At 50.7% G+C, this 18,535-nt stretch overlaps 1 protein-coding gene across 1 annotated transcript in view; it reads left to right on the top strand.

Annotated features, from left to right (window-relative positions):
• The window catches only part of hectd4 (HECT domain E3 ubiquitin protein ligase 4), a gene marked incomplete at both ends in the record, with an annotated part of 55,865 nt that overhangs the window by 37,174 nt on the left and 156 nt on the right, over positions 1-18,535 (top strand). Inside the window, 24 exons of the mRNA XM_084457528.1 lie at positions 35-161; positions 576-713; positions 831-967; positions 1,176-1,336; positions 1,817-1,998; positions 2,106-2,311; positions 2,821-2,951; positions 3,536-3,741; positions 4,249-4,428; positions 5,303-6,714; positions 6,865-7,072; positions 7,718-7,941; positions 8,252-8,397; positions 8,907-9,010; positions 9,334-9,457; positions 9,824-10,014; positions 10,600-10,746; positions 11,755-11,874; positions 12,333-12,488; positions 12,612-12,715; positions 13,267-13,488; positions 13,677-13,843; positions 14,054-14,249; positions 17,602-17,824. Coding sequence (XP_084313654.1) covers positions 35-161; positions 576-713; positions 831-967; positions 1,176-1,336; positions 1,817-1,998; positions 2,106-2,311; positions 2,821-2,951; positions 3,536-3,741; positions 4,249-4,428; positions 5,303-6,714; positions 6,865-7,072; positions 7,718-7,941; positions 8,252-8,397; positions 8,907-9,010; positions 9,334-9,457; positions 9,824-10,014; positions 10,600-10,746; positions 11,755-11,874; positions 12,333-12,488; positions 12,612-12,715; positions 13,267-13,488; positions 13,677-13,843; positions 14,054-14,249; positions 17,602-17,824 — 5,212 coding nt within the window. The remainder of the gene's footprint in view (positions 1-34; positions 162-575; positions 714-830; positions 968-1,175; positions 1,337-1,816; positions 1,999-2,105; positions 2,312-2,820; positions 2,952-3,535; positions 3,742-4,248; positions 4,429-5,302; positions 6,715-6,864; positions 7,073-7,717; positions 7,942-8,251; positions 8,398-8,906; positions 9,011-9,333; positions 9,458-9,823; positions 10,015-10,599; positions 10,747-11,754; positions 11,875-12,332; positions 12,489-12,611; positions 12,716-13,266; positions 13,489-13,676; positions 13,844-14,053; positions 14,250-17,601; positions 17,825-18,535) is intronic.

Genomic DNA, 18,535 nt, shown 5'->3' with positions numbered 1-18,535 from the left:
TGTTGGTATCCCATCAACCTGTGCGTGTCTGTAGGAGGACCACTATGCTCTGCTGGTGAAGGCCTGGGAGACCAAGGTGTTCCCCACTATCCGCCGGCGCTTCCGGAACGAGGCAGAGAGGAAGTCCGGCCTGGACCAGATCAAGGGCGCCCTGCAACTGGGTCAGTTTGACCGTTCTGTTCCGTTATCCAGTCTCTTGTGTCTGTTCTCCTCACACACAAAGTTTAAACCTCAAACAACGTATGTTGGGGCGGCTGTATAGCTCAGGAGGTAGAGCAGGTCGTCCAATGATCGTAGGGTCGGCGGTTCGAATCTCGCCTCCTCCTGACTACCTGTTAAAGTGTCCTTGGGCAAGACACTGAACCTCAAATTGCTCCCAATGAGCAGGTTAGCACCTTGCATGGCAACTGCCGCCATTGGGGTGTGAATGTGTGTGTGAATGGGTGAATGAGAGGACTTCATTGTAAAGCGCTTTGGATAAAAGCGCTATATAAGTGCAGTTCATTTTACCATTCAAAAACTATAATCTGGAAGGATGGACGTTGAACAAAACGGTTGTTTTGGTATTTCTGTAGGCATGGTTGACATCGCCCGACAGACGGTGGAGTTCTTGTATGAAGAAAATGGCGGCATTCCCCGTGACCTTTACCTCCCCACCATCGAGGACATCAAGGACGAAGCCAACAAGTTCACCATCGACAAAGTCCGCAAAGGTATCCTGCTCTTCCATTCACTACCGTCGCCGGAGTCAATATGCACAATTATGCAGCGAGCTTCTCAAAAATACTTTGTTAAAAACCGCGTGATCTTCATCACTGTCTTCTGTCCAGGTTTGACCGTGGTCATCCGCTGCCCTGACAGCAACAACACCAACAGCACCACAGGGGGCACGGCGCTGCCCAAGTTCGCCATCCGGGGCATGCTGAAGACCTTCGGCCTCCACGGGGTCGTCCTGGACGTGGACTCTGTGAGTGGAGGACGTTCGCTCTCCGACGTCACGCGACCGTTCGCTCTCTGACGTCACGCGACCGTTCGCTCTCCGACGTCACGCGACCGTTCGCTCTCCGACGTCACGCGACTGTTTGTTCTCTGACGTCACACGACCGTTCGCTCTCCGACGTCACGCGACCGTAGTTTCCGGCTGCTGACGCGCCTCCCTGTTTGTGTGTGTCCAGGTGAACGAGCTGGTCCAGGTGGAGACGTACCTGCGCAGCGAGGGTGTGTTGGTCCGATACTGGTATCCCATCGAGATGCTGGAGAGACCACCTGCCGGATCCCGTAGGACCGCCGCCAACGGGCTGGTCTCTCTAGACAGCAGCAACATCCAGATACACAGGTAACACCGCCCGACAAACCACACACACACACATATTACATTACATTACATTACATTACATTACATTACAGTCATTTAGCAGACATGTTTATCCAAAGCGACTAACAATAATTGCATTTAACGTAGGAAAAGCCAATGTACTACTACTTGCCGGAACTCACAAGTGCATCTTCTTTCTAAAACAAGTGACTAAGAGCATAATCTAGTGCTGAAGGCAAAGTGCAAGAATAGCAATCTAAAGTACAACACAACACAATACAATAAAATAGTGCTTAGGAGGGAGGATTGTTGGAGTACTTCTTGAAGAGAAAAGAACACACATTGGCCTAGTTTCCCGAACGAGTTAAGAAGCACTTAACTCCAAAGTACTTCTTAACTCCCATACAAAGGGTTGCTTAAGAAGGGTTCCTTAAGAAGGTTCTTTATCGTGAAACCCGGCCATTCTCTGTAAGAGCACCCTCCCCCCCTGCTGTGTTTCAGGGAACTCCTGCGCTGTGAGAGCGCCCTGGCACGGCTCTACTGCCGCATGGCCCTCCTCAACATCTTCGCCCCCAAGAGCCCCCACACCTTCACCCGTCTCTTCCACATCCCAGCCATTCGGGACATCACCCTGGAGCACCTGCAGCTGCTGTCCAATCAGCTGCTAGCTCCGCCTCTTCCCGGTCAGCACATTTCCCTCCGAACCGGATCGTGACGAATGGACGTGACGCAGTACTCCCGTCACTAATAATCCATCCTGTCGGATGTCATTCCCTCGTTCGTCCTCTAGATGGCACCATCAGCTCCAGCTCCATCCTGCTGGCCCAGTCTCTCCTCCACAACCTGCAGGGCCAGAGCTGTTCGCCCACGGACCTGTTCTACCAGGGGAACGCCCAGCCCATCCGCGAGTGGCTGACCGTGGCCATCACCCGGGCCCTTCACCAGGGGGAGGAGAGCCTGCTGGACCTCACCAAGCAGATCTGCTGCTTCCTACAGGTCAGCGCGGCCCACCGGACACATCCGGCGCCTTGCAGTCATTACGTTACATTATAGTCATTAATTAGCAGATGCTTTTATCCAAAGCGACTCACAATAATTGCATTTAACGTAGGAAAAGCCAATGTACTACTACTCACCAGAACTCACAAGTGCATCTTCTCTCTAAAAACAAGTGACTAAGAGCATAAACTAGAACTGCAAGAATAGCAATCTAAAATACAATAGGTGCTTAAGAGGGAGGATTGTTGTTGTACTTCTTGAAGAGGTGAGTTTTGAGCCTGTGACGAAAGATGGGCATTGAGTCTGCTGTCCTGACGTCAGTGGGCAGTTCGTTCCACCACTGCGGGGCCAGGACAGAGAAGAGCCGTGACCGTGTCGATCGACCGCAGGGGCCTCGGAGTGACGGGGCAATAGTCCTATAGTCCAGCATAATCTCCCCCATTTGCTAAAATCTCTCGCTTCGCAAAGTGGTTAATCGTGACCTCATGTCTCGTTCCGTCGTGTAGAACGCGCCAGAGCAGTTCACGTCGGAGGAGTTCCCGGTGTCGGAGTCAAAGGTCAGCATGGACGTCAACTTCCCCGGCGCCGCGTTCGTGATCGTCTCCTGCAAGGAGAGTCAGCTGGGCTGCCGCAAAGAGTGAGTTCACCTAGCGCTGCTGTCAAACATTTAGGCATGCATGATATTCATGTTCATTTTCTGATATACATTTTGAGTTATCATATATTGACTGATTGCATTGTGGCATATGATTATGAATTTATTGATTTGATTACTAATTATGCATTTCTAGTATGTATGAATTTCTATTATGAATGATTTGACGGATTATTGATATGATGATTAGGCCTACTATTTGCTCATGCTTCTAATTTCATCCTAATTTGAAATGTCACCTATTGCCCTTGTGTTTGGGATGGATGTCCTATGTTTGGTATATAAGGAACAGGAAATGAGCTTTATGGGTGGGAGCAAACAGATTTTCAACGGCAGTAGCCGTAGTGATTCATGTATGATTTCAAGGCAATAAAGCGAGTTATTATTTTTATACGCGCGTCACTCATTCATGGAACTGCTTGTTTGAATACGACTCATCCCCCTTCGAGGCGAAGTCTCTACAGCTGCTTTTCTCTCCCGATAAACCAAACAGGAAATGTCTCACCGTTGATATTTTTGGAGCCATTGTCACACTCGTTCGCGCTCTCTCTCCTCTCCTCCGTTAGTTCCAGCCTGTACAAGGCGCCGTGGGCGCGGGTCATGGTGTACGGCCTTGGGCACAAGGTGCGAAGGAACGGCCAGCTGAACCTGATGGAGGCGGTGTGCTACCCCCTGGACGCCTCCCCCTCCAACACGGGCCTCACCCTGCCCCCCACCACCAACCAGTACCCCTCGGTCATCATCCCCACCGACAAAATACACATCAAACTAGGTGAGGATGTCCTCTCACTGTGGACCTGAGGAAACAAACAGACAAAACATTAAACAATGTTTAATGTTTAAACAAAAAATTAAGTTTAAATGTTTAAACATTAAAGTCGCACTTAAACGGACGTTTGAGATCATCCAACTTCCAACTTAGTTTGACATATTTCCGACGCAAACAAGCTATGAGGGTGGGACATATGTTTAGAGGAATTTGATTGGAACAAGTGGACGGGTTTTAAGAACTTTAGACAGATTCGATAGAAGGATAGCGTTGATTGACGGGTGGATGTCGTAAGATTATTGGCCTAAAATCTAAAGTACCTGTTGTCGTCACTGCACGTGACCTACCGTTTTCCAGGAAGTAAGAAATGATATACTTTGATATAAGATTACAACAAAAGTAGAATTTTGTAATTTGTTTGGCATACATCGTTGAATAGGTGAACACTATGACCAATTATGTGAACCAAAATGGGACTTTGTTTCCTCGTTCCGCTCTCCTCTCACTCAGGGGTGTCGCCCCCTCCTGGCGCGGTGCTGGTGTTGCACTCCCTGCCGCTGGAGTTCCCTCTGGCCGTGGCGTTCGCCGAGCAGCTGCTGACCTGGACGCTGGGCGAGAGCAGCGAGCGCTCGGAGGAGGAGCTCCACACCGTGCCCTCGTCCGTGCTGCTGCAGGTGGTGGAGCTGCTGGGTAGGTGGCGCTACGCTAGGGGCGCAGCGGTAACCGCTATGATCATAAACCGGGACAACATTTGATTGTATTAATTGTGATAAAATGATAATTAAAAGCGTGTTTGAATTCTGCGCTGAAAAACTCACAGTAAATACTGTCATCAACCAAAGTTAGCAGCAGTCTCCAAGACGCGCTATTTTAATGTTTATGCAAAAAAAAAGTGCATAGTGCTGCTAATTTTATTAGTGGTTTTCAATATCTAACTTGAAATGATTTCAGTGTGTTTATCAGTATTTTTTTACAATACCGCGATAATATTGATAACTGTGATAATTTGGGTCACTATAATCGTGATGTGAAATGTTCACACCTCATATCAAATGTTCACACCACATCTCTACGCTACACTTGTCTGTTTCACGTACTGTATCACACCTCAAACTAGGGCTGGGTTTAAAAAATCGATTAATCGATTCTGAATCAAATGATTCCGAATCGATTCATGAATCCCAAAATCGATCTTTTATTTAATGAAGGAATGAATAAATGAAGGTATGAATAGTTCATTCATTCATTCATTCAATGATTCATTCATTCATTCATTTTTGGAAATCAATATCGATACCCAGCCCTAGTATTGATGTGTTGCATAACTTGGCCGTCATGTAATTAAGGTTACAGCTGAAAAACAGGTTTTAGTAACACTAACCGAATCGATATTGAATCGAATCGAATCGATTCGTGATAATCGATTCTGAACCTTGTGAATCGGAATCGAATCGATTCTTGAAATTAGACTCGATACCCAGCCCTACCTCAGACATGTCTATCCATCGCTGTGATATAGTGTCTAATATATCTAACACACTCTCTGTGGTCCGTTCTGGTCCAGGAGGTCTGCTCTGGACCACAGATCTGGCCCCCTGCATCAAGGAGCTCACCTTCCACCTCCTGGCTGAGCTGTTCCGCAAGATCCACCATCTTGAGCAGCGCAAGAGTCCGGCGGGCCTGTCCAGCTCCATCGCCCTGCTGCTCAACCCCTGCCTGGCCGTCCTCATGGCCCTGCAGACCGAGCTACGCAAGCTCTACGACCGCGAGACCCAGGGGTGGGCGGCCGCAGGCGCCGGCACCGGGGGCTCCTCCTCCGGGGGCGTGGCCCTGGCCCTGGCCGCCGACCAGAGCCGCTTCTCCACCTACTTCCACGCGCTGATGGAGGTGTGCCTGGCCGTGGCCGAGGTCACCCTCCCCCTCAACGTGGGCGGCTCGGGCGTGGGCGCCCTCTCGTCCACCAGCGCCCCCAACCTCAGCGACTCCTCCTCCTCCTCGTCTTCCTCGCCGGGCCAGACCCCCCAGAGCCCCAGCCTGCTCTCCAAGCGCAAGAAGGTGAAGATGAAGCGTGAGCGCGCGGCGGCGGCGGCCGTGGCGGCGGTCTCGGGCAAGCGGTGCTCCGGCGGCGGCGGCGGAGGCGGAGCCCGCCTGTCCGAGAGCGACAGCGCCCTGCTCAACATGGCGGGCAGCAAGCCCGAGGACATGCTGTGGTTCCACCGCGGTCTCACCCTCCTCATGATCCTGCGCCACCTGGCCAACAAGGACCCGCAGGGCCTGGGGGTGACCAGCGACGCGGTGACCGACGCCTGCCAGGCCCTGGTGGGCCCCACCGCCCACAGCCGCCTGCTGGTGCTCTCCGGCATCCCCACGCACCTGGAGGAGGCGGCGGTGCGCGGCGCCATCCGCCGGGCGTGCAACGCCCACGGCGGCCTCTTCAAAGACGAGATCTTCATCCCCCTGCAGGAGGAGGACCCCAAGAAGCCCAAGGGCGGCGCCGCCCCGCCGGACGGGAAGGCGCCCCGCGAGCCCGAGCGCCCCTTCCCCAACGGCGGGTGCCACGACAGCCCCGACAGCTCCAGCAGCGTGACCCCGGCCATGAGCGTGAGCGCCTCGGCCTCCACCAGCCAGACCTCCATCTGCAGCTCTTCCCAGGGCGTGTCCCGCACCGCCAGCGAGCTGTCCGTGGACCAGGAGATGCCGGCTGCCCCGCCCCTCACCCCCGTGGCGGCGGCGGCCAACGCGGTCCCCTCCCCCCAGCAGCAGGGCCCGCCGGACCCCCACACCGTGTCCAGCCAGGAGAGCCTGGACATCTCCCTGTGTAGCACGGGCAGCCTGGGTAGTCTGGGCAGCCTGGGGGAGCCGGTGGACAGCGCAGACTCGGCCTCGGTGTCGGACGGAGGCTCCATGTACACCGTCACCTCCCTGGACAGCAACGCCGTCGCGTCGCGGCCAATCAAAGGTTACGCCGTCATAGAGGTGGGTTAGATCATCGTGTCGTTCAAAGATAACGCAATGCTTTAATGGTTGTTGATATGGAGTTCTCATGAAAGTGTTAGTGTCGTCTCTTGAGCTATTATTGACCCAGAGTCACGTCTTTTTCGTTGTTGCTTGTACCCCGAAAATAAGGTCCGCGCTCGGGCAAAAGTGGAGAAGATCCGCGCCAGCCTTTTCAACAGCAGCGATCTGATTGGCTTGTCCAGCCTGGAGGGGGAGGAGGAGCTGATGGAGCTGACCAATGAGGAGATCCTCACAGCCTCCAGTGTCAACCAATCCCTCTTTGATACACAAGGAAGCTCCGCCCTCGAGGACTACTTCCTGGATAAGTCCATCAGAGGTTGGTGGCTCACTCTGTGTGCTTGTTCATTATGTTGTCTATTTTCCCCCAGGTCTTTACTATGGGCTGTCAGTGGATTTAAATAATTATCTAAGTAATTACATGATCTGTAATTAATGAATCTAATTAATCGCATATATCATTTTTTGCTGGGATAAGCCTCCAAATAAATATATTTAAATTAAAAGAGATTACATTATTGTGGCAGATGAGTAAAGCTGAGTAAATTGAATAGTCATTACAAAAGGTGGTTTTAGAAGTCAATATTGCTTTAAATTATTATTTATAATATCTTATGTGTAAGGCTATTAACCAATCTGAGCCAATACGTCTGTGGATTTTCAAAACTATTGCGCCTCTTGACGGCAGCTTGTAGCTGCGTTGGAGTATGTAATCTGCTGTCTTCTACCATAGCAATTGACCTGCAGTCCATAGCAATTCATTTTGCGACCGATTTTGTCAATTTGTCTGAGTTAGACTGAGCCTACTTATTATGTGCTGCCTGCTCTCTGTAGCGTTCATTTTTGCATAATTCATTGATTTAATACGCGTTAAATTGACTGCCCTCTGATCCTCTGAACTGAACTGAGAGGAACTGAAGTTGAGAGATAGTAGGAACTAAAGCCCGGGGTTCCGTGTTCCCAGGGGAGAAGCTGGTGCAGGGCGCGCGGGACGTGCTGACAGACATCTTCAAGAGCTGCGTCCACTCGGAGCAGATGCTGAGTCTCACGCCGGCCAAGCCTGTCAAAGTGTCAGACATTTACCTCAGCAAGGAGCAGATCAACTCGCAGACGCCCGGCAACCTGCTGCACGTCTTCTTCACCAACGTGAGGCCCCCCAAGAAGGTTCTGGAGGACCAGCTTACACAGGTAACCCCCCCCTCCCCCACACACACAGCTTACACAGGTACAACCCCCCCCCCCCCCCAAACACACACACACAGCTTACACAGGTACAACCCCCTCCCACACACACACACAGCTTACACAGGTACAACCCCCCCCCCCCTCCACACACACGCACACACACCTTACACAGGTACAATCCCCCCCCCCCCCCACACACACACACACAGGTACAACCCCCCCCCCACACACACACACACACACACAAGTTTCTTAAGACCACAACTCTGTTAGATTACACAGATAGCAAAAAAAACAACATTATGTTTTCCAGATTCTCCGTAAATATGGCGCCCCCAAGCCCAACAAGAACAAGTACAGCAAGGCAGGCAAGGAGCAGCACCAGGGCAAGGTGGTGAGCACCAAGAGACCCATCACCAAGCCTCCAACCAAGGAGAAGTCCGTCCTCAACAGTGTCAGGTGAGGAGCGTCCAACACCTCCTCATTCTTCTGTCAACCCGACCTACTCACTATCCAGAACAGGCTCAGCTTTCGCCAAAGACATTCAAATCGTTTTTTGTGGTTGGTGGTCCAACCTGTGGTTGCTTCCCACACTTAACTTCTTAATGAAATATTCACTCATATTAACCTCTTATATATTGGAGCTATCATTACATTACAATCCAGTACACGTGAGTAATAAACACCAAAAAGAGTCAATATTGGTAAGAGGATAAGGCCTGATTCATAGTTGACGTAAACAACGCAAGCTACGTTGTGAACGCAAGCTCCAACATGACTCGAGAGCGTGCGTTCTGTGTTTTGTTTTGTAGAAACGCAAGGAATTGCACTATTGCTTGCGTCAAGTGACAAATCTCGGCATGACAACGAGATCTTGCGTGGCCTTACGAAGCTTGCCCTTATGTAGTTTGCGTCGACTATGAATCCGGCCTAAATGTCAAACATCCCCAATCCCGTGTCCCTACCAGGACTGCGCTGAGCGAGAAGAAGAGCGTCCTGAAGCCCAAGTCTCCTGAGAAGACCAGACCTGATGAAAAAGACACAGAGAAATCTCCCGCCAAGAAGCTTGAAGGTGCGGCTCAATTTGCACTCTGGCAATATTATACTTTATATATAAGTAATTAAGTAAGTAAAACTTTATTTATATAGCACTTTTCACAGCACAGAGTCACAAAGTGCTTCACAGGTCAAAAAAGAGTTAGAAGTTAGAAAACAGTGAGTAAAAACGACACACAGTCGGTTACAGCTGGCCAAAAGCCTGCTTGAACAGGTGGGTCTTAAGCAGTCCCTTAAAAATGTCCACATATGTGTATATATCCACATACATACATGTATGTGCATATATACACAAGAGATATTGTATTTATCTAGATCTCTTGTGTAACTGTTTCACAGTTCAAGAGGAGAAGTACCTGACATTGGAAGGCTTCCACAAGTTTGCAGTGGACCGTGCTAAGCAGGACATCCGTAGCGTGTGGAGAGCCATTCTAGCCTGCGGTTACGACCTCCACTTTGAAAGGTGAGCCTTTCGTCTCCAATCCCCCCCCGCCCTCCCCCTCTTCCCCACACCCAGCTACAAGTTGTCAACATTCCTAGCGGAGCATGCAGAACTCATGACTGCATCTAGGACAAGGAACACCCTGTCCATCTGCATCAACTAATAATGACGTTTGTAGCCAGGCTCAGGACATGACAATGCTGTAATCATACAAGTGAGTCAACAGCGATCCAGTTGGCCCAACAGAAACAGAGTGGACCAGCCTGGACATCATCTTATCACAGATACCTCCGATGAATTTCATGAGCGCCTAAAATCTTACGGCGTTAGTTTGTCTCAAAATGTCTACAAAATGTCTCTCTTCTCCCCGACAACCCGTGTGTCCAGGTGTACCTGTATAGACACCCGGCACGCGCAGAAAGCCTGCAGGAAGTGGAGTCTGGAGATGGACGTAGCCCTGGTCCAGTACATCAACCGACTGTGTCGCCACCTGGCCATCACGCCCGCCAGACTGCACCCCCACGAGGTGTACCTGGAGCCCAGCGACGCGGCCGACCCCCGCGTGACCTGTCTGCTCAGTACGTAGCCCGCCGGAAGAGCGGTCGTCCGCCGCGTGCGCAGGAGTGTGAGAGAGCGGCTTTGAGTCTGCGAAAATAAATATGTAGCGGTAACATTGTCAAGATGTGTGTGTGTGTGTGTGTGTGTGAGGGGGTGTGTGTGTGTGTGTGGGTGTGTGGGTGTGTAGGCATGCATGTACTATACTTGTCGGGAGTGGACCAAATGTCAAAACTAAAAAAATGCTCACTTGTGCGGACACAAGGATGGAGTTCACAAATGCAGGGTTAATTTTAGGGTCAAATGTTTAGGGCTTGGGTTTAGGGCTTGGGTTACAATTAGGTCAAATGTTTAGGGCTTGGGTTTAGGGCTTGGGTTACAATTAGGGTTAGGGGTCAAAGGTTATGTTTACGGTTAGGTTTAACGTTTGGTTTTCATTTTAGTTTACAGGGGATATGATTAGGGTTAGGGGTAAAAGGTTAGGTTTAGGGTTAAGCCCAGGCAGACAACTGTGTGTGTGTGTGTGTGTGTGTGCGTGCGTGCGTGTGTGCGTGCGTGCGCGTGTGTGTGTACACTCATTTGCCCCCTCTGATGTGTCCCCTGCGCAGACGTGCCTGTGGAGAGTCTACGGCTGCGCTTCGCCCTGCTGCAGTCGCTGAACAACACGCTGGAGACCCTGTTCCTCCCCCTGGTGGAGCTGAGGCAGACGCACGCCTTCCAGAACAGCATCGCCGCGCTGCTCTGCCAGGCCAAAGGTCAGACACGGACACAGACACATCTCAGCCCTGATTAGGGGGGTTACGGACGGGCAGTGGTCCACAGACGGGCCTCCCATCTTCAAGACACACTAGGGATGTTAACAGTTAACCGACTATCGGTTAATTGCCGATAAGAATTTACTTGAGTAAAATTTGGTTACTCAATTAATTGTTTATTAATGGAATCAAGCTTCTTTTTTTTTTTGAATGAACGTTATCAACGGGAGTTGTGTGAAATGTAATCATGATTTAAGGTCTGACTGCACATGAGGGCGCCCCGCCATGTAGTGAAGGCTAATTGGGATGCCGGGAAATTTCAACGACACAGCGGAAGAAAGACACAAAAATGAAGCGAGCAAAGCGCAGTCCAGTGTGGGACGTTCTTATCAATGAGTCAACTATTGTTTGTTAAGGTTAACAGTTATGGATTAATGAAATTCCTTGAAATGTGCAACCCTAACACACACAGTTAGCGTGCTCAGTAGGGCTGGGTATCACATCGAATTCCAAGAATCGATTCGATTCCGATTCACAAGGTTCAGAATCGATTATCACGATTCGATTCGATATCGATTCGGTTAGTGTTACTAAAACCTGTTCTTTTTAGCTGTAACCTTAATTACATGACTGCCAAGTTATGCAACACATCAATACTAGGGCTGGGTATCGATACTGATTTCCAAAAATGAATGAATGAATGAATCATTGAATGAATTAATGAACTATTCATACCTTCATTTATTCATTCATTCATTAAATAAAAGATAGATTTTGGGATTCATGAATCGATTCTGAATCATTTGATTCAGAATCGACTCAGAATCGAATCGATTTGTTAAACCCAGCCCTAGTGCTCAGTATATGGGTCATTACAGAGGGCTGTATCAGTGCGCTGACCTGTTAGAAAACTCACATGGGTCGCTAAAGTGGGGCGTAGTAACTGTATGAAAACTAAAGTCCTGCTCATCTCTCCTCCCCCTGACCCCCTTCCTCCACCCTGTACAGGCCTGGTCTACTACGACACCAAGGTGACCGTGATGAACCGGGTGCTGAACGCCACCGTGCAGCGCACGGCCGACCACGCCGCCCCCGAGATCACCCTTGACCCCCTGGAGATAGTCGGAGGTAGGCGCGCCTTAGGCCCTGAGCTCTGCGTGCGATGCCCCATACGTCTGTCGATATTTATTTCCATACAACTTCAGGGTCAGCTGAAGTGGCCAGGGTTAAAGTGTCCGCCCTGAGACTGGGAGGTTGGGGGTTCGATCCCTGGCCGAGTCATACCATAAAACGATACTATAAAAATGGTACCCGATGCCTCCCTGCTTGGCACTCAGCATCAAGGGTTGGATTGGGGGTAAGTCCCTGTGACATACTAGCGTCATGTCCAGGGGGGGCACTTGTACATCAAGCTGCCTCACGCTACAGAAACAGGAGATTGGCTCCTGCCCTATGGGCCACTAGGCCCGAGAAACTTTAGTTCTCAACTTACTTACTTAACTTCAGGGTCAAGTGTATTAATGTATGTTTCCTGTGTCCTCTTTTTGTGTGTGTGCCCCCCGCCCCCCCCCCCCCCCCCCCTCTAGGAGAGATCCGCTCGTCAGAGAACACCTACTTCTGCCAGGCGGCGCGCCAGCTGTCGTGCGTGCCGTCGTCCCAGCTGTGTGTGAAGCTCGCCAGCGGGGGCGACCCCACCTACGCCTTCAACATCCGCTTCACTGGGGAGGAGGTCCACGGCACCAGTTAGTACCCCCCCCCCCACCTCCCTCCCCCAAACACACATCCTAAATTCTCCTTTATTATTTCCACCCGAAGCCGAATGTTGTGTTTTGTAAGACCAGGTTTCGTCTCTGCGTCCTCCCCAGGTGGCTCGTTCAGACACTTCCTGTGGCAGGTGTGTAAGGAACTCCAGAGCTCCGCCCTCTCCCTGCTGCTGCCCTGCCCCAGCGCCGCGGCCAATCGCAACAAGGTACGCCCGCCCGTCTCTCCACCGCCTGTCTGCCCCGGGGTAACGAGGGAGACGGACTCACGGGCCGGTGTCTAAACGCCGCGCTCAGCTAGGGACCGAAGACATTCGTCCGGGTTTTGTCGCTAAAAGTGGGTGGAAACAATCTGAGAGATTGAAAAAAAGACCTCAGAGTCTTTAGGGCGGTCCTTTCTAATGAGGCGGTGAATGTTTTGTTTTGATTCTCCACTCCAGTTTGTTTGGAGGACATCATTTCCAGGAAGGCGGGTCCTTCTCCCTATTGGAGATGTAGGCAGTGGCTCTGATTGGTAGCGTGGGTTTTCAGCGCTGTTCCAGCCACGATTTTCAACGGAGACGTCTCCAGACTTTCGGAGGCGAGAGGGAGGGAGAGAGAGAGGGAGAGAGAGGGAGAGAGAGAGAGAGAGAGAGAACGAAAACGAACGGGGCTGTTTCCAACGCTCTGAACGTAGAGGATGCAGAGAACTCGGCCGGTCGGCGGTGGCGGCCATGAAAGATGACCGAGTTGTTGATGTTGTTTTTGTTGTGCTCCCTAGGGGAAGTACATCCTGACCCCCTGTCCAATCAGCTACGCCGAGGAGCAGCTGCTGCACTTCTTCGGCCAGCTGCTGGGCATCGCCATCCGGGCGGACGTGCCGCTGCCCCTGGACCTGCTGGGCTCCTTCTGGAAGGGCCTGGTGGGCAAGGCGCTGGACCCGGAGCAGGACCTCCAGGAGGCCGACCTGCTCACCTACAACTACGTCAAGAAGTTCGAGAACGTAAGACCCCCCCCAGACACACAGGCATGTAGTTAGAGAGGGACCCCCACCCCGCCAAAAATGTCACTTAACTCCGCCACCCCACCATCACACGAACGCGAGGTGCACCGTTCTCCACACCCCTCCCCTCCCCTGTTTGCCCCCCCCCCCTCCCGACCCTGAGATGACCCCTGACCTCTGCCTCCCAGGTGAGCGAGGAGGCGGAGCTGGAGGGCTTGTGTGTGGAGATCTCCTCCCAGCACACCTCAGGAGAGAGTCCTGATTCGCCAAGCCGGCCCTGCTGCACCTTCACCTACATCACCATGACGGGGGAGGAGGTGGAGCTATGCCAGGGGGGGCGGAACCTCAGCGTCAGGTACACACACACACACACACCGTCGTGTTTCTTTCAACCCTGTCTACGGACCGCCTGTGACGTCCTCCGTTCATGAGTTCTGGTGTACACACCGACTGACGGGTGTGTGTGTGTGCGTGCGTGCGTGCGTGCGTGCGTGCGTGCATGTGTGCGCGTGTGCGGCTGTGTGTGTGTGCGTGTGCGTGTGTGTGCGTGTGTGTGTGTGTCCAGCTGGGAGAATAAGGATGTGTACGCCCGGGCGGTGCGCGGTCTGCGTCTGAGGGAGCTGGAGAACGCAGAGTGCATGACGGCGGTGAGGGCGGGGCTGGGCTCCATCATCCCCCTGCAGCTGCTTACCATGCTCAGCCCCCTAGAGGTGGAGCTGCGCACCTGCGGCCTGCCCTACATCAACCTGGAGTTCCTCAAGGTAACTCACACTAATGCAACTCTACAACCTTACCTGCCCTATATCAACCTGGAGTTCCTCAAGGTAATTCTCATTAATGCAACTCTTCAACCTTAAAGGTGCTCTGGTCGATTTACTGCACTTTTTGTAAAAAAATAAATTAAAAAAATAAAATCCAATATATGCAATAAATAGGTCCAGGGGAGTCATAACTATCTGTACAGAAAATATAGCCAACGGTGTCGTGCCTGTGGAGAAAATGCAGAATTTATTTTTATCATGAGTGAAGCCAGCCCGGCGCTGAGCCCCACCCCCTGAACGGCACCTATGGAGTGAAAACGCCCACTTGTTTATATCTGATACGCTGCACCACTGCCCCATCTAGTGGCCGAAAAAAATCGAACTGAGCACCTTTAAGACGGACTACGTTGTAATACAATGTAAGTTCACCATAGTAACACCACAGCGACATCTGTGGTTGTCAGTAGTACGTTCAAGGTGTCTCCGAAAGAGAGTGTGTCTCTCCAGTTTTGTTACATTTAGCAATTTGTGACGTATTGCATGTTATAGACCAGCGTTTGTTTGTACAGCTCTTTCATGGCTCCCAGCTGTTATAATAGGTGTTTGTTGGAGACTTTGTGTTTTACGGTCAACACTTACTACAAAGAAGCAACTGCGAATCAGTGCTATTTGTCTTTGCCGAGGGGACTGAGTCTCTAGTTAGTCCCAGAGTGAAGCCCATAGAGGAATGAATCTCTAGTTAGTCCCAGAGTGAGGCCCAGTCTAGAGGAATGAATCTCTAGTTAGTCCCAGAGTGAGGCCCAGTCTAGAGGAATGAATCTCTAGTTAGTCCCAGAGTGAGGCCCATAGAGGAATGAATCTCTAGTTAGTCCCAGAGTGAGGCCCAGTCTAGAGGAATGAATCTCTAGTTAGTCCCAGAGTGAGGCCCAGTCTAGAGGAATGAATCTCTAGTTAGTCCCAGAGTGAAGCCCATAGAGGAATGAATCTCTAGTTAGTCCCAGAGTGACGCCCATAGAGGAATGAATCTCTAGTTAGTCCCAGAGTGAGGCCCATAGAGGAATGAATCTCTAGTTAGTCCCAGAGTGAAGCCCAGTCTAGAGGAATGAATCTCTAGTTAGTCCCAGAGTGAAGCCCATAGAGGAATGAATCTCTAGTTAGTCCCAGAGTGACGCCCATAGAGGAATGAATCTCTAGTTAGTCCCAGAGTGAGGCCCAGTCTAGAGGAATGAATCTCTAGTTAGTCCCAGAGTGAAGCCCATAGAGGAATGAATCTCTAGTTAGTCCCAGAGTGAGGCTCAGTCTAGAGGAATGAATCTCTAGTTAGTCCCAGAGTGAGGCCCATAGAGGAATGAATCTCTAGTTAGTCCCAGAGTGAATCCCAGTCTAGAGGAATGAATCTCTAGTTAGTCCCAGAGTGAGGCCCAGTCTAGAGGAATGAATCTCTAGTTAGTCCCAGAGTGACGCCCATAGAGGAATGAATCTCTAGTTAGTCCCAGAGTGAGGCCCATAGAGGAATGAATCTCTAGTTAGTCCCAGAGTGAACCCCAGTCTAGAGGAATGAATCTCTAGTTAGTCCCAGAGTGAAGCCCAGTCTAGAGGAATGAATCTCTAGTTAGTCCCAGAGTGAAGCCCAGTCTAGGGGAATGAATCTCTAGTTAGTCCCAGAGTGAAGCCCAGTCTAGAGGAATGAATCTCTAGTTAGTCCCAGAGTGAGGCCCAGTCTAGGGGAATGAATCTCTAGTTAGTCCCAGAGTGAGGCCCATAGAGGAATGAATCTCTAGTTAGTCCCAGAGTGAGGCCCATAGAGGAATGAATCTCTAGTTAGTCCCAGAGTGAGGCCCAGTCTAGAGGAATGAATCTCTAGTTAGTCCCAGAGTGACGCCCATAGAGGAATGAATCTCTAGTTAGTCCCAGAGTGAAGCCCATAGAGGAATGAATCTCTAGTTAGTCCCAGAGTGACGCCCATAGAGGAATGAATCTCTAGTTAGTCCCAGAGTGACGCCCATAGAGGAATGAATCTCTAGTTAGTCCCAGTGTGACGCCCATAGAGGAATGAATCTCTAGTTAGTCCCAGTGTGACGCCCATAGAGGAATGAATCTCTAGTTAGTCCCAGAGTGAAGCCCATAGAGGAATGAATCTCTAGTTAGTCCCAGAGTGAGGCCCAGTCTAGAGGAATGAATCTCTAGTTAGTCCCAGAGTGAAGCCCATAGAGGAATGAATCTCTAGTTAGTCCCAGAGTGACGCCCATAGAGGAATGAATCTCTAGTTAGTCCCAGAGTGAGGCCCATAGAGGAATGAATCTCTAGTTAGTCCCAGAGTGAGGCCCAGTCTAGAGGAATGAATCTCTAGTTAGTCCCAGAGTGAGGCCCAGTCTAGGGGAATGAATCTCTAGTTAGTCCCAGAGTGAAGCTCATAGAGGAATGAATCTCTAGTTAGTCCCAGTGTGAAGCCCATAGAGGAATGAATCTCTAGTTAGTCCCAGAGTGAGGCCCAGTCTAGAGGAATGAATCTCTAGTTAGTCCCAGTGTGAAGCCCATAGAGGAATGAATCTCTAGTTAGTCCCAGAGTGACGCCCATAGAGGAATGAATCTCTAGTTAGTCCCAGAGTGAGGCCCAGTCTAGAGGAATGAATCTCTAGTTAGTCCCAGAGTGAGGCCCAGTCTAGAGGAATGAATCTCTAGTTAGTCCCAGAGTGAGGCCCAGTCTAGAGGAATGAATCTCTAGTTAGTCCCAGAGTGAAGCCCAGTCTAGAGGAATGAATCTCTAGTTAGTCCCAGAGTGAAGCCCAGTCTAGAGGAATGAATCTCTAGTTAGTCCCAGAGTGAGGCCCAGTCTAGAGGAATGAATCTCTAGTTAGTCCCAGAGTGAAGCCCAGTCTAGAGGAATGAATCTCTAGTTAGTCCCAGAGTGACGCCCTTAGAGGAATGAATCTCTAGTTAGTCCCAGAGTGACGCCCATAGAGGAATGAATCTCTAGTTAGTCCCAGAGTGAATCCCAGTCTAGAGGAATGAATCTCTAGTTAGTCCCAGAGTGACGCCCATAGAGGAATGAATCTCTAGTTAGTCCCAGAGTGAAGCCCATAGAGGAATGAATCTCTAGTTAGTCCCAGAGTGAAGCTCATAGAGGAATGAATCTCTAGTTAGTCCCAGAGTGAGGCCCATAGAGGAATGAATCTCTAGTTAGTCCCAGAGTGAAGCTCATAGAGGAATGAATCTCTAGTTAGTCCCAGAGTGAATCCCATAGAGGAATGAATCTCTAGTTAGTCCCAGAGTGAAGCCCAGTCTAGAGGAATGAAGTTCCTAGTGTGAAGCCCGGTTTCACCCACTCTTCTGGGCCCGGTTCCCTCCGCAGGCCCACACCATGTACCAGGTGGGTCTGATGGAGACGGACCAGCACATCGAGTTCTTCTGGACGGCCCTGGAGATGTTCACCCAGGAGGAGCTCTGCAAGTTCATCAAGTTCTCCTGCAACCAGGAGCGCATCCCCTTCACCTGCCCCTGCAAGGACGGGGGGCCGGACACCGCGCACGTGCCCCCCTACCCCATGAAGATCGCCCCCCCGGACGGCGCCGCAGGTACACGGGATGCTTGAGTGTGTGTGTGTGTGTGTGTGTGTGTGTGTGTGTGTGTGTGTGTGTGTGTGTGTGTGTGTGTGTGTGTGTGTGTGCGAGCGCGGTGTGGGGGCGACAGATAAGTATCTGAGCCACCCAGGGTTGTTTGTCTTTTGTTGTTGTTTGCCCAGGGTTGTTGTTTGTTGTTTTCCGTTGATACAGAAACTGACGGTGATTATCATCCTCGCTCGTGTTGTTTCTCAACCTTGGGCAGACATTAATTCAACATTTTGTTTTCTGTTTTTACATTTCTTGGCCTGTAAATAAGTCAGTTGTTTCATGGTGAGATACAGTAAAGAGCCTATGGGAATGAATGGGAATTCACACGAATAAACTGGAAATGTGATGGGAATGACAGGAATAAATTCAGTTTTCCAGTGTATTCCCACTAATTCCCATAAATGTGCAGCCCTGTTTCATAGTTACGAAACACTGAGAAAGGGGAAGTGAATGAAATTAAACGTAAATGAAATCCGTTTATTAGTCACACAGCAATTGACACACCAACACACACGTACGCAGTTTGCTCCTGTTCCACACATGCTGCAACGCTTGGGGCAGGGGGCTGTTAAGTGCTGTGCCCCCCCCCCCACACACACACACACATTTTCCAGTAAACGTTCAAACCAGCTTAGGCCAGTTCCGTGGCTTAAACCAGTTCCTCAATGTGCCTCC

The sequence above is a fragment of the Borostomias antarcticus genome (genome assembly GCF_949987555.1).
Source record: "Borostomias antarcticus genome assembly, chromosome: 23".
In the NCBI taxonomy this organism is placed as follows: Eukaryota; Metazoa; Chordata; class Actinopteri; order Stomiiformes; family Stomiidae; genus Borostomias; species Borostomias antarcticus.
The sequence above is the reverse complement of the archived record's forward strand: the minus strand, read 5'-3'. Positions and strand labels throughout refer to the sequence as shown.